Source organism: Phasianus colchicus, chromosome 10, assembly GCF_987193195.1.
Source record: "Phasianus colchicus chromosome 10, bPhaCol1.hap1.1, whole genome shotgun sequence".
Classification (NCBI taxonomy): domain Eukaryota; kingdom Metazoa; phylum Chordata; class Aves; order Galliformes; family Phasianidae; genus Phasianus; species Phasianus colchicus.
In genome coordinates, this window is record NC_143445.1 from 13,449,461 (window position 1) to 13,465,310 (window position 15,850).

The window sequence follows — 15,850 nt, forward strand, 5'->3', positions numbered from 1 at the left end:
GTACTTTATATCCTTATTTCAGTCGTTTCTTAGATGTTTTATTTTCTTTTGGTGCAAGTGCTGCTTCTAACACATCAGTACATGCACTGGAGAGTTAGAGAGGAAAACTGACTTACCTATTTCCTTAAGCCAAAATAAGAGGGAAGTAAATCAAGTGTAATAAATAAATTCAGTTGGCAGTGTAACAATCATCACTTCTAGTGCTAACAGATGACATTAAACAGATAGTGGAATTCTTTGTTTTTGCCCTCTTACTACTTCTCAGTGGAATAGATGCTATTTGAATATGTCTGTTCCACTCCAGATGGTCAGACTGATGACCACTGGTTGATGAAAATTGTGAAGGGCAAGAACAATAGAAAAGCAGTGTGGCCATCCTTGCCTGCATGATTTCAGCGGAGGTTACGTTCTTCCTCCAGACCAGCAGGGAAAGTTATCAGCTGACATATTGTGTAACTGGAGAACAAACGAGTCCTCTTGGAAAGCTGCCATTGTTTGGAAATTTCCATGCAGAGGCTCTGTAAATCCTTCAGTAATCATGTCATTTGCTACTTTGGGGTGTCTGTCTTTGTAGTGATAGCAAGTCAGGCGCTCACTTTCTACAAGAGTAGGTGTAGGAAACAGAAGAGAGGTGACAGAAGGGGTTCTGAGGAGGCTCTTTCAGAAAGCAGCACGCTTTTGCACAGCAGAGAGGAACAGACTGGATTTGAAGACACATAAAGAAATGAAGTGCACCCAATATGAGCCTTGTTTGCTCACTTTATTGACACTAAAAGTTATACATGTTTCTGATCATAGACTATTACTTGTTCCCAGAGTGGCCTGGCAGCTGCTGGCATCCTCTCTGATCTGAGCTGGCAGCTTTTTACTCGGACAAAATTGTGATCACCGCTTAAACTGTGTAAGTGGAAAATTCATCAGCAGTCATAGCTGGTCTGCAGGTGACTCTTAAGATGTTAACTGAGTGTTTGATCCTGAAAAGGTAGAGAGTGGGAACAGCTTTGGGCTTCAGATGGTTGATGGGGGGAAAATGTCCTCAGAATTTTGAGCAGGAGGTTGCTGAAAACTTAATGGTAGAATGTGTTTGGGATGAAATCTAGAGCTTCTCTTCCAAGAAAAGGAAGCACAGAACAGAAAAGGGTTGATGGATCCAAATGAAGTAACAGACAGAGGTGAAGGCAGAGAGTTGTTAGGTAAGATCACTAGTGAAGAGTAAGATAGGAGCACGTGAGTGATTATTAGTAAGTCAAGCTGTGCGTATGCAGTGTGGTTAAGGATGCAGCCACCCTGTAAGAATTAGCAGTGTACATGTAACTGCTTATGGCAGATGCAAAGCAACTTACCCTCTCATCAAAGAACACCTGAGCTGTTGTAGGTTCACTGCAGGGTCAGAGCAGGTATGGGGGCAGTTGTCACGAAGTAGATGGCAGCCTGTTAGTTCACATGTACTCCATTATTGCTTACTTCCTTTCATGCTGAGAATTAAAGGTTCCCTGATGTACTACCAGTCACAGAAAGGCCTGATTAAATAGAATAGAGTAGTTCAGCTGAAAAGACTTTCAGAGATCATCTAGTCCAACTGCCCGATCGCTTCAGTCCTAATCAGAAGTTGACACATTATTGAGGATGTGATCCAAATTCCTTTTGAACACTGACAGGTCTGGGGCATCAGTTACCTCCTAGGAGCCTGTTCCAGCATTTGACCACCCTCATGGGGAAATAAGTTTTTCTCAATGCTCTTTTGGTACATTTATTACATTGAGAAGGTGAGCCAAAGTGGTTTCTACCATGGGTGATATCTTCAGGAACTCTTGAAGGTAGGTAGGGCATTTCCAGAAGGCTGAAAAAGAGAAGATACTGTACCTATGTCTCTAAAGGAGGCAGACCTGTGAGGTTATCAACCAGGCAGCTTACCTTCCGCAAATGAGATGAAGCTGCAACACACAGAACTGTCAATGTGATAAATGCCTAGATCATAGTGTCATGTGTGCTGTATGAGTTCACTGGGAACAGGTTGTGCCATGTCAGCCTAATCTCATTCTGGCTAAGCAGCAGCGTGGTTAAAGGGGAAGGAATAAATACACCTCAAATAAGGCTTCTGATGCAGTCCCTCGTAGTCTGATGAGCAAACTTACACTCTAAGCCTGTGACTGCTGTTCAGCCCCGGTGAAATTTTCTTGGAAGTGCTCTGGAACAGAGTTCACATAGAGGAAAAATAAATATGTGCGTAGTGCCGAGCAGGGAGGATTGCAGGTCCCTGAGGGATTAATATTCATAATGATGCCAACAAATCAGTTGCAATCTGAAAACAAGTAGCTGAAATCTGGTAATGACAAAACCAAGCGTTTTTTCCTGAGGAAATGTGGAGAAGGAATGGGTGGGTAGGCAGCAGCGAGGGAACTGAAGGTGACAGGAGGATGCAAACCCCATGAGTCAGCCCATGTCCTGCTGCGCCGTGTCACATCTCGCTCTGGGAAGCAGTCACAGCAAAGCTGTGCCTGAGTTGCTGTGTGATGTGGGTAGATCTGAGGCAGATCTGAGAAGCACAGTGATGAGGTGTGGGAGGGCTGCCAGTGGGATAGGTGGCAGCTCAGGGATGGTCCTCCCCATTCTGTTGGCAGCTTGGATAGGATTGTTTGCAAGGACAGAGGAACCAGGCAATGTGTGAAGAAGAACAAATGCCAGGTTCAAAACCAGCCTTCAAAAAATGAGGAGGAACCATGGGAGCGTATGAACTGTACAGTGTGCTCACTGTCCCTGAGGTATAAAACTATAAAACTATTGGTTTTATAGCTAAATAGTGTCTGGAATGGTGTCTTCTTGTTGAAATCAGTCTTCCAAGATCGCCGTGTTTTGTCAACAGCAATTAACTTGTAGCTGGGAAGGTAACTTTGCAGATGGGGTTGCAGTGGAATAGGGGAAAATAAGTTGTATTATTCACATTGAAACATATATTGGATTTTTAAGTTCATGATCTGCAAGTTTTTTCTCAAAAAACAACCAACCAAACTGTGGAACTATTTCTTTATATCATGAAGATTATGAAAGATTAAAAAAAAAAAAAAGGAAAACAACACAGGGAAAGGTGTGTTCTGTGCTCTGTGATTACAACTGTGGTTGTTTGTTTGCAGTGAGATACAGTAAATTTCTTCAGAACTTTGCCTAATTCAGAGCTGAGATGCAAGAGCATCTTCCAGAAATACAGTGAGACATCACACAACCTTCACTCATTTCAAAGGGAATCTAGTATTTTGATGACTGTGTTATTAACTACTTGCAATGTCACTTTTAGAGATTCCTTTCATGGCTAGATAAGAGCCACTGTGCACTGGAAAACTTCAAGTCTTTCTTTTTGTGATACCTTGAAATAAGTCAGTTGTGATGTGATTTGCAGCCATAGGGACAGAAGCAGATTCCTACTATTGCCATAAATCTGGAGTAATTATATGCTCATGTTAGCAGGGGTGCCCTGATTTTTCTCAATGCCTGGATGGAATTTCAGCTCTTTTTCTTCATAATGTGTCACTATTCACCAAACTGAAGGTAGAGGCAAGGTGGTTTATGCTGTACTCATTGAAAGTAGTTTGAGATGCGTGTAGAAAAAACAAGTGGTTACAGTTTTACATTAGCTTTGCTGTGGAGGCAGCGTGTTGCTCTCCTTGTTTGCCCTTGTGCTGTGGGTGGGTGTTGGTATCAAGTACTAAAGGAAGAGTGGCAGCCAGGCATGTGACTCACCTATTCATAACTTTTTCCTCCCTAACAAGGCAGATCCTGTAATTCAGGGAGTAGTTTGGTGAACTGTATCTTGAGCCTGCTGAGGAACTGTGTGGCTAATCTGTGCTGTATTCAGTTTCATTTTTTTGTATGATAACTGAACTTGGCTATCTATCCTGTCTGGAAGTGACCAGGTAAAATTTGAAACGCAAACCACGCTTAGGTTTGGTATACAAAAAAAAACCCAAAAAACAACAAACAACACAACAAACCAACAAGTAGTAACAGAATGTCTGATTATAACAGCAGTAAGCTGTTAAGAAGCTAAGGGCTCATAAAACAATCTTCATTATTCTAAGTTAATTGTACGTTACTTTTCTCAAACATCTCCTTATCATTCTTTAATAATGAGGTCTTCAGAAGGTGAGAAGTACTTGTAGAAAAGACAAAAGAAAGGAGAAGGAGAGAAAGGAAGCCATCATATTATTGGTAGAGCCTTGTTCTTGTTTCTTTGGACAGATCTTCCTCCTTTCATGCTTCAGCCATACAAGACAAAATTATAGGCATCTTCACTGTTCATGCTTTCCTGTGCATCCTGTTCTGCTGCATATTTAGTGCAAAATATTACTATTACATAGGTTATAGGCTTTCTGCTGCATCCTGTAGCATCAAACTGTTTGCTGGTAGGCATACCAGAGGTGACCCTAGTGTCTTGCCTTCTGACAGTACTATCTCATTAGAAGCTAAACAATAATTTGGAATTAGATGAGTAAGGTGCCTAATTAGCCTTTTGCTTTTAAACCTAGAAAAGCAGCCTCTGATTTGTGTATAAATGTTTTCTGAGTTACCAGTGGAGCATGGGGATTGGGGCAGCAGAGAGCTACCTGCAGTTATCCTGAGCTGATGCAGTATTTGACATTGTTATGATTGTGAAACCCTTCACATGAGGAGCAAACACGAAGGGCTTCGGCCCTTCCAGAGGTTTGGGTCATGATGTAGATGTAAGGGCTGTGCTGGAGGGAACGCAGTATAGCTGTGGGTTGCACAGTGGGTCATGTGTCTCATGTGCCGGTTTCTGTACAAGGTTTACACCTCTGCATGCAGTTTCAATAGGTGGTATTTCCTGTTCCTGTGAATATGCCTGCCACCTTAGCAAGGCATCTTTCTTTTCTGCTGAGCAGGATAAGAATGGAGACGGAGCCAGGGAGCTGAAGGACATGAAGTCGCATCGCATGAAAGTGCTACAGATGAATGTGTGCAGCGACCAGGAGGTGGCTCAGGCTGTGGATTATGTGAAGATGACCCTGAAAGACCCAGAGAAAGGTGTGTGGGGATCTTTGTTTTTCTGGGCCAGATGATTCTTTGGTGCACTCACAGAATCCTTCCTATGGATCAGGACCAACTCTGGCCAGGTTGTTCCTGTGCTGCAATGCCAAAACATGATTAACAATCTTGAAGGCCTGATGGTCAGGCAGTGCTGTATTTGGGTCAGTGGGAAGTCCCATGTTGCCCACATTAGTGCCAGAACAAGAGACCAAGATTGGATTAGATGGTAAGGCTCTAACCTTACATCCTGTAAAAAGTGATGAGTAGCAGCATGTCCCTAAGAACTTATGTCTCTGAGTGACCATAATGACATAGGATGGCAAGACCTTGATTCCCTTCTGATGCTCCTGTTACAGCTTCACAGATGTCTCTGTAGCAGTCCTGCTTGTGGAGAGGCCATGGCCCCTGGCTGCTTATTGCTATATTGGTACAACCTGCTAGTGTAATCAGGTGCTGAGCTGGTCCATGAAACTGACCTGGACCCAAATCTAGATCATTTTTCAGCTGTGCCAATCCATGCTCTCAGTTTGCCACGTAACACTATAGCTGTGATATGAGACAGAATTCAGGATGGGCTCAGTACAGACCACCTTAATCTGCATGCAGCCTCCAGCACGAGTCCAGTTCAGGGGCCTTAGGAACATGCAAAAGAAGATAATTCCTTCATGTTTCTTCTTTCTTGGGAATGTGGGGGGGGCTGGGAAGACAGGAGAGGAGAAGCCCATGAGAGTGTAGACAGCTCAAGATACAGGTGGCAGAATGCTCCATGTCTACCCTTGCACTGGGCTTGAATGGAGCAGAGGTACCTGGGGAATACTGATTGCACTGCTGCTGCAGCACAGCTTGGCTCCTGGATTGGGCTTCTGACTGCTTCTATGAGTGGTTTGGCAATGGGATATGAGCTTACAACCAGAGCCTGTGTGACACCTCACCTCTTCCCACATAATGAGACTGTGAGGCTTTCTTGCCCTTTCTGGGTTTCTGTGCAGCCTCTGTGTGAATAACAAGCTGGGCAGCAGCTACAGTGTCTGGCTGAGGGTGGAGCGAAGTTTCACATCTGTGTCTCCAGCGTTAATGGGTTGTGTGGCTGAATGGTGATCGCTCCTAAGGCTTGGATGAAGCTACCGTGAGCCTGTCCTAATTCATATAAATGCATAAAGCTAGTAAATAAGAGCTCTAATCTTGCAAATTATGTAGCACACCCTTCCTCCTAAAACAAGCGTATGAAACTGAGTTACATATAAGCTCTGTTCCCACACATGCTTTGCATGATTTTTCTTCCTACGCAATCATCCAGCCCTCATCGCATTTCATAGTTTCTCAAGCTTTTTTGAAGAACCCAGCAACAGCAGTGGTGGCATGGTGCCATTTCCCACTGCGAGATAACTTGTAAGGGGGCAGCTCTGTTGCTCCTATAAATGCAGCACTGTGTGCAGAATGAACAGTGAGAGCTTGTGCCCTTGGTCAGCAAGTTGGACCGGTTCCTCCTGCTCTTGAGAGCCTTACCTTGTCATTGGTTGCTGCAACACAGATTGCAAAGCAGTAAAGACCTCTTTTTAGGAGGCATGTGACTGAGGTTTGGAGCTTACTTATAAATAGTGCTCAGTAACGTATTGGAATATAGTCTGTATTCAGACTGAGGTGTGTTGCACACCAAGTGTGGCCCTGCAGGAGGTAGCACAGAACAGTTCTCGTGTTAGACTTCTCTACCTCTTTCCACTGTGTACATAAGGCTAAACTCATTCTGATGTTGGGAGTGCCACTGTTTGTCTTCGGAGTTATGTAGTTCCCACTGTAATTTTGACATTAAAGAAGTAATAGTGATAAGGCTATGCTCCATGAACACACCACTGTCCTGCAGACAGCCTTGTGACCATTTAAGCATTAGCTCTTTGTTCGGCGTGTAACATGGCATGACTGGGATAGACTGTGAGGGAATGCATGGTTATCACTGGGTAGGACATGACTTCCTCTGTTCCCCTCTACGTGGGTTGGCCAGAAGCTTTCAGGGGAAGTAAACTCAGCTGGGACCAGGACAGGGAGGGCTACCATAGACATCATGAAAGCCAGCCTAGCAAGAGCAGGTTGGGCTTTTAAAATGAACCAGGAGAATACATTCTATTGACATTTACTGGGTGAATAGGGGAATGTTGCAACTTGCTTAGACTGTATTTAGTAAAATATGTGGTTACTATCTCACCACAAATAAATCTAGGCTGGAAGACTTTCATACATGAGAGCAGAGGAGGTGTGGAACAGGGGCTGGGCAAACAGCCCGATTTATTTTTCAGAGTTTGTTAAGTTTGTGTCAGGGTGGTGTGGTATGGGTACTTGCAATAGCAGTGTCTGAGCTCCCTGTACACAAATATTATTTCCTATTCCTAAGTGTGTTCTTAGTACTTAGAAGAGGGTCAGAAAGTAGAACGGGGCCCCAATTCAAGCTTGCTACTTACACAAAAAATAACAACATCAGGACAGCTAATTAGGACAACTCTTATCTTGTTCCAGCTTTTCTGTTTGTTCTTACTGCAGTTTATGGCTGTAGTTCTGTGCTTCAGCAATTTCACAAAGTGTGGACTCCATCTTAAAGTATTTGCATGGGGATTTCTACAGTGACAACTTCAAAGGGTCAAATGCTCAGTGACCTGCTAAATCTTGGGCATGTAAGGGGCTGAGTGCAGGAGCTCATGGTAAGTGCAGTCCATTTAATCTTGATGGGACTGCATGCATAATAGAAGTTCATTTTTTTAATTCTAGTAGTTTAAGGGATGGTTGTAAATTTGCCATGTCCTGCAATAGTTAAGATTGAGGGAGTCCGAATATGTGGACTGAAGTACAGGTGCTGGTAACTGGGCCGTGATGCTGCAGATCAATACTGCACACTTTCCCAGGTAGTGCATCACATTCCAGTTGTGAAGTAGATGTAGAAATCTAAGATAGTTGTTTTTTCTGTTTTTTTTTTTTGTTTGTTTGCTTAATTGAGAGAAAGTTGAACCCTCTTCAGGATGCAGGAGGGCATGATAAAGGCCATGAGAGAAGACAAACCTGGGACTTAGAAGAGGCATAAAAGAGGGCCAACAGGATCCAACCATACAGAGCTAAAGTACAGCTTCTGGCCTTAGAGGAGACATTCAGGATTGCTATGCTTGTGGACCCCTCTCATAATCCCAGAAACTTCAAATAAGCCCTACAGGCTTCATATCTGGTATCTTTAGGGTATTTTTTCTCCTTGCTGGGTTTTTGTCTACAACTTTTTTTCTATGAACGTGTCCAGTTCTTTGTCAAGGTGTTGGGTTACTGTGAAGAGAGCAGCTTCTCTGTGACATTCCTCCTTGTTCCATTCCTTAACTTTTTTTGTGGTTGTTTTTGGCAGGTCTGTGGGGCCTGGTGAACAATGCTGGTGTCTCAACTTTTGGAGAGGTGGAATTTACAAGTTTAGACAACTACAAGGAGGTGACGGATATCAACCTGTGGGGCACCGTGAGGGTGACGAAGGCTTTTCTGCCCCTCATTCGTAGAGCTAAAGGTATATGCTGGGTAGTGTGGCAGGGTTCATGGATATTTTGCCACACAGCAAAATAGTTAAAATGTATGAACCAGATTGCTTTGAAGAATGCCAAGAAGGATGTCTGTGGCATGCAGGCAAAATAGACAGCATTGTTTGATGTATTGTGTTCCAGACAGGGAGTGTGTCTAAGCACTGCACAGCAGGTGTGATCTTAAACGTTCTGGGATATCAAAGACCTCCGAGCATTGCTAGCAGAAAAGACAGGAGAACTTGGTCCACCTTTAGAAAAAGTATCTGGAGGCCATAAAAAAAGATGATTCTGGTTTCCAAAGTCACAATGAGTGCTTAAGTTTGGACGGCTGAATCTTTCCCTTCATGTTACTCAACACACAGATGATTGCAGAGGAGTAGTCATGGAATAAAGAGTCCATAACAGCCATTTTAGATAGCGTACAAGAAGGTGGTTACCATCAAAATTCTATTTTATGGAGGGGGGGAAGATACCTATGAGCAAAGCTCTGAAGAACTTCTTTATTTAGTGTGTGTGGGAGAATGCTGGTACAGCTATGTGTTCTGTGAGGACAGAAAGAGGCTATATTGAGCACATTGCTCAGATACCATTTCCAGAAAGTACCCACTAAAGAAGCCCCATCTTACTACAGAATGCCACTTATCCATCAGATCAGTAAGTGGTTCTCACAGTCTCTCCAAATTTTGCTTTGCTCTGTAATGAGAGAACAGAGCCACCCACTTGTTTCTCAGCTAAAATTTCAAGCTACGGAAAGGAGGCATACTCATGGCTGTGAAAATCCTCTTTGCGGGAATAGCTGATGAGATTTCAGGGCCTGTTTTGTAAGCGTAGCCGAAGCTTAATCCCACACATATTGAGGAAGGACAGTTCCCCACAGAGGGGTCACTGCTACTACCACTGCCCTCAGACAGTGATCTAGCACAAGCTGCCGGGGCTCTGCCATTAGGCTGACATGGGCTGCTCGTAGGAGTTTGAACAAATGCTCTTTGCTGCTCCATAGACAGAAGCACATCAAGTCTCTTCTCCATTTATCCCAGGCATGTTCTGCTGTAGGCAGTTCTGGCCAGCCCATGGAATGAGCAAATTACAGCACTCGTGCTGCAGGTTCTTCCACTGGTTCTGCTGGTGCATGCTGGTGTAAGAGCATACAGCTAGTAGCCTGAGAAGATAGAGGTACTGACTTACTTGGAAATTAGAAGGAAGGAGATGTCTTGTGTGCTTTGTACATCCTTATCTGTACAGAGGCAGGTATGTAGACACCCACTGAAGAGTTGCAGCTGGCCTCCTCGAGTCTGGAGAGACTCCTGACAAAGGATTTGGATACTACTTAAAGATACAGATTTCACAAATCAGTGCCATCCAACAAAGCACCTTTCTACTAGAATGTTGTCACTGCTGCTTCTGCAGCCCATGCTGACCTCTCTGGGAACAACCAGCCAGGCATTTCTCATTGCTCTTTCCTCTCCAGGCCGTGTAGTGAATATCACAAGCATGTTAGGACGGATGGTGAGTCCATCTCGCTCCTGCTACTGCATTTCCAAGTTTGGGGTGGCAGCCTTCTCCGACTGCCTCCGGCAGGAGATGTATCGCTGGGGGGTTAAAGTCATCCTCATCGAGCCCAGTAACTTCGTGGCGGCGACCGGCATCCTGACAGAGGACAGCATCGACAAGCAGGCTGAGGTGCTGTGGAGTGGAGCCAGCAACACCGTGCAGGAGGACTATGGGAGGGAGTACTTCACTCGCCACGTGGCCCTGATGAAGTCCTTTGTTAACAGTGGCCTGAAGGACATGTCTCTTGTCTTGAATGACATCACCGACGCGCTCACCTCCGCACACCCAAGCAACCGCTACAATCCCATGGAGACCTACTGGTGGATGAGACTGCAAGTCATGACTCATCTGCCCACTGCCATTGCTGACTGGATTTACATTCCTGGAGCCACACTGTGAATGGCCATCCTTCAAACATCCTTCCAGTGCTTGTATGTACGCACAGTTTAGAGCTGACTTAGTCATACACTAATTTCTGGTGCATCTCCTCTTTAGATGTTTGTGCCTTCAGTTTGGTTGGGTTATTATGGCTTTGCATCTTGTGTTGTGGGATGATGAGAAAAGTTGCCTTTACTGTCTCTTTCCTAACTTGGTCTTTGTATCCCCTGCTGCCCTGATTAAAGTTGAAAGGTGTTTTGCTTTTAACTGTGGAGAAGACAGAGGAAGGTTAACATAACGGGTCAAATATGTGGCTAGTGTAACTAGGTCAGCTGAGCTCCCCTAGTGATAAATTGGACTCATTACTGGGCTCTTGGTTTTCCTTACAAGGATAGCCTGGTAATAGCAGAGTGAAGCTGTTGCTATGAGATGTCTCAAAGGGAAGAAGCTAAAATGGGAAACAAAGGCAGCTTTACGTTGGATTAAAAATGGGTCAGTCACAGCCCTATTTTGTTTTCACAGTACTGGTAGGAAGCTCTGCTGCTCCGTAACTGTTTGCTCTTTCCACGAAAGCAGCAGCACTGCCTCTAAACAGCCTCATTACCTAATTGCAAAGAAGCGTTCTTCCCTCCCAGCACTGTGAACCAGGAGCTCTGGAGCCAGCAACTGGAGACAGTCTAGGCAGGGAAAAGCCCTTGTAATAACTCCTAGTATCTGAGCTGCCCCTCAGCCAGTGGTCCCTCCACCCACTGCTGATGAGCTGCGTGAGACAGGCTTGAATCTGTGTAGCAAACAGATTTGGCTCCTTTAACTGCTGTGTCAGGTACCAGGTGAAAAAGAGCAGTGTGTGATCAGTTTGGCCTGACTACCAGCTCTGGAAGGATGTTTCAGGTGATGCATTTCTTTTTAATTAATACTGCACAATGAAATTTCCACATCACACATGATTGTCTTTTCAGAACTTCATGACAACTGATATGAGCTACTTTTGCAAAATACTCCTGAGGGTCTCTCCTGTTGGCCATACCTGTGGCATTCAATCATTTTTCCAAGTGCTGAGGCTGCCAAACCTCACACCTTATGTCCTCTTTCCAAGTGGTGAACTACCAGCAAAGCAGCTAGTGGGGATCTGCCCTGTCATTCTAGGGATCAGCTTCCCATTCTGCTGCTAAATTTTGTTCTGTTTTGTCTAATGTGAGATTAAATGAATATGAAAAGAGCTTATAATTTGCTCTTTCCTCATCTATCTTGGGTAACTGTGACTTTGAAGCTGTGCCTTAAACTTTTATATGCTGCTGTTTGTAACTGCTTGGAGACTGGATGCAGCTGTGAATGCTGTGATGCCTAAGGAGGCAGCAGGCTTCCTTTGGATATGCTGTGGACGTAGCTTGTATTATAAATAATTTCTGAAAATGCTGGCCATGCAGTTCTTTTTTTATTTCAGACCATAATCACATGGAGGCTGTCTGGGATCCAGTACCCAGAATGATTCCATGGTCCTACTGAACTGCAGCTTGTTTAGGCAGTGTTGACATCACTTCTTCCCCTTGCACTGTGAAATGTGAGTAATGTTAAGTAGCACTAATTTGCACAGAGGAAAATAAACTGTGAGATTTGTAAAGCACATGTCTGTGTCTCCAGTGCTCATTTCTACAATGTTTCTTTCCACCTCTGAACATCTCACTGTCCTGAGCAGTTTTGTGTTGGTTGATTATACCCATTTTTTTAAGCACTGAAGTAAAAAATGGGGTGAGGAGAAGGGGAGGCAATGGAATTGCTTGGGTTTACTTGGAGAAATGGGCAGTGAGAAGTTTAAGCTGCTATTCAAGTTAATGGCTTCAGTTACCAGGCCAGCTCTTCTCTGCAAGGTGGCTTTGTACTAAGGCAGTGACAGGAATGAGATCCTTCTTCCAGCAGCTCCCAGTCTGGTAGGAATGGGTGGAAGGGAAGAAGCAATTGGACAAAAGGTTCCACAGAAGATCCGTATTTTGGAGCCGTGCCTGGTGGCTGTTTGTGTTCAGCCTTTGATGTAAAGCAAAAAGCCTCTTAAGTTGTGCTGCCTTTGCTTAGGTCTTCTCAGCTATCCAGTTCAGGGAGGTCTCAACAAGCACGCTGCCTGTGTTGAGAAGGCCATTTCCAGACCAACAGTGCACTTACAGTTCCACAGGTCCTGGAACAGGTCCCTTTTCATTAGCAAAAGGCAGCCGGAGAAAGGCCTCTGCAAACACACATTACCACTGTTTGTATTTTATGTGGTTTCCCTCAAGTGACATTGGTGAGAGAGTGTTGATGCAAGTTATTCATTGCCTCAGCATTCTCCATGTAATTAATCCAAATGCTACAGCTGTCAGGTAATAAGGATTAGCTCTTCTTACAGGCAGAACTGAGACTTGCAAGCCAAAAAGTGCCCAAGGCCATGTGAGGACCTCATGCCAGAGCCGGTGTTAGGATTTCACAGCATGTGAGCCCCAGTCCCTTCATCTGTCCCTCTGAGAAGTGCTTGGGTGAGCTGCCACAGCCCAGTCTGTTTTCTGCCTTGCTGGAAGCTCTGCATGGATGGCTGGGGGTGAGAGGAGCAGAGTGCTGACGTGGAAGAGCAAGTATCAGATGTTTCTGTACAGTACATAGCTCTGATCCAGCAGCGGAGAGCCAAGCTGACTGAGCGGGTCCCTTCCCATCTTCCAGCAGCTGTTTGCTTCCAGTGGTTTTAAAATCTGTTCCCTGAGGCAGTTAGATCACTGTAGCATGTTGCATTATGCAGTCGTTGAGGGAGATCGTTGTCTCGCTAATGAGTAACAGGGAAGAAAGCTTAATTCCTTTTGAGAATGACCTTCAAGTCTGGAGGACAGATAAGTCAGAAGCTAAGTGATATCCCATGGAAATCCATGCTCATTGCTGCTGTGGTATCCTGTGAGGAATTAGGCTGTGGCTTTCCCACAAAGGGCCGGCTGCTAAGACCATGGCAGCCCTGCCTTTTCCTGCCTTTTCTTCATGATGCTTTAAAACATACAGCTCCTTCAGTCTTTGCAAAACAGTTCTGTTTTTAACATTGGGTTAGTTCTCTATGATACCTCTGGGAGCTGAGGAGTGGTTTTCTACATGTCGTGTTTGCTCTGGTCCAGCTTAACACAGCAAGGGAACTTCTGTAGCCTCCCATATGAACTTTGTGAATCTGTCTGGGTGCTCCAAATAGCTCCAGGATCTCTCTGTCTGAACCACAAAGCAAAGCAAGTCCCAGAATAGTGACAAGTCTCAGTGTGTGTCCCTGGCCTCAGAGCACCAGTGGGATTTGGCTTACACCCAAGATGAATCCTCAACTGGCAGCACAGGGAGAGAGTTTACAGGGTGAGATTCATTGGGGGTGGAGTAAATAAAGATCATCTCTAAAAGTCCAGAGAAACCAGAAAGCTCTTCTAAGCAGCAAGAGCTGCAGAGGAAGTGGTTCATCTCAGGCAGAGGCGAGAAGTTGCTATGGAGATCCCTCACTGATGGTCTTGTATGTGTTTAATTGTACAGGGAGATGCACAGAGAATAAGAATGCATGTTTCTTCCTTTGGGCTTCAGAAGTTGTTACCACAGCTGTGAATGAATGATGCTCTAGGTCTGCTGTTGTATGTCTGGGAGAGTTCAAACAATTGCAGAACTGGTCAGGAGCTGAGCGATACCAAATGTTAACTGCTGCACTGGAATGGTAATCTGCAGTCTGCTTGGCTGAGAGAAAAGCCAGCATCTGGAGAAGTTCATAGGCAATGTGTGTAATTTCTCTTAGATAATGTTAGCAATTGGAATATTTCTATGTGCCACTTTTCTTCCAAATGATGGCCTCGTAGGCACTGTCTGGTTACTGAGCACTGGCAAAAAAAAAAAAAAAAAAAAAAAAAAAAAAGGCAAGGGACGTGAGCTGCTCTGCCAAGCAGGCCCAAACTAACAGATATTCTTTTTCCTGGCCGAAGGGTGCATCTGACCAACTCATGTTGTGTTGGCAACAGTCTGTGGAGCCTATTGCTTTGATACCTGGGGTGGAGGTGGATGGACGTTGGATTTAAGAAGCCCTTTGTGCATATCTGGCTTTGAACCTGTAGCTGAGGAGCTGTATTTCTGCCAGAAACATTACTGGGAAGGAGGCCAGTGATGGCAGTATTCTCACACACAGCAATGTTCCTGAAAGCAGCATGGGACATTACCTAAGGCTGCTCTCCTCAACACCACACCTCTGTTGCTGCGGTGCAGTTCTGTTTTCAAAGGTCTACATGGGGAACCCAGGGCTCCTGACTTCCACCCTCAAATATCTCCTCCACCAGTGGGAGACACAGACAGGAGACTGTTCCATTCATAGCTGCTTTTTACGTATCTGAAGACTGTACTGAATCTTGACTAAAGAACCTCCATCTTTAAACCTTTCCATCCAAGTCATTTTTGAGTGTTGGAGTGCAGCACTGTGCAGACAGCTGTGGCCTCTCACTTATGTGATGAGTGAAGTTCAGTTTGAAAGACTGAGGTTAGACAAATTCATGTGGTCTGGCAAGGAGACAAGGCTGAGGGTTTCAGGCATTATCATCTGGAAAAGAAAAATCATTCAACATGTTAAATGAAGGTTAGAAGGCTGTACTCAAGATTACTATAACAGCTACATCAGCTCTGTGAGCCCTGCCCTGCACTGACTGCTGCTGGCCCAGCTGCATCCACTGCAACAGTGCCACCCAGTGCAACTCAGCTGGAGGCTCATTTTGTGCTTTACAAATTCAAAACCATTCCCTGTGTCCTAGGTCTTAATCTTCCTAGCCTGGGGGCTGCCCTGGACACAATGATGCTGTAAATAGTAAGATACCAGTAGCAGAAGCACCTGTCTTTCTGGCTGGGTTTTCAAAAGTGAGTCTTCAGCTTCTTCTGTAACCACAATGCTGAGAAATGCCTTTTTAACAAACCAAAACCAATACCAGCATGTTTCTCAGCCAGCTGCCTGAGTGCTGGGGATGGGAGAGATGCTACAAATAGCATGAGAGTTTGTAACAGAGCCAGAGCCAACTCTGGGGCCTGGCCCAGAGCCAGGCGGAATGCATTAATTCTCAGCAGAGCTGGAAAAGCCTCAGGGATGCTACTGACATGGCCAGATCATATTCTCCCCTGGCATGTGTTCGAGGACGTAGCACAGCTGTGCCTTCACCTAGAACAATGATGTGGAATAATAGTTCTTCCCCGATAGAAGCTCCAGAGGCACAATGGTGCAATGCCTTCTCTGGCAGCATCTTGATGTAGTGAATGGTTTTTCACATTGCTCTTCAGTCTGACCACCCCTGCGTGTGCATCCCCTGCTCAGAGCCACGACAGCATCACCTGGCTGG

At 44.9% G+C, this 15,850-nt stretch overlaps 1 protein-coding gene across 1 annotated transcript in view; it reads left to right on the forward strand.

Moving 5' to 3' along the window:
- Positions 1-12,134, forward strand: part of LOC116230865 (D-beta-hydroxybutyrate dehydrogenase, mitochondrial-like) — a 17,333-nt gene extending 5,199 nt beyond the window's left edge. The window contains exons 3-5 of the mRNA XM_031596257.2: positions 4,896-5,037; positions 8,414-8,566; positions 10,048-12,134. Of these exons, the coding sequence (XP_031452117.1) occupies positions 4,896-5,037; positions 8,414-8,566; positions 10,048-10,529 (777 nt within the window). The 3' untranslated portion in view covers positions 10,530-12,134. The remainder of the gene's footprint in view (positions 1-4,895; positions 5,038-8,413; positions 8,567-10,047) is intronic.
- Positions 12,135-15,850: the final 3,716 nt, after the last annotated feature.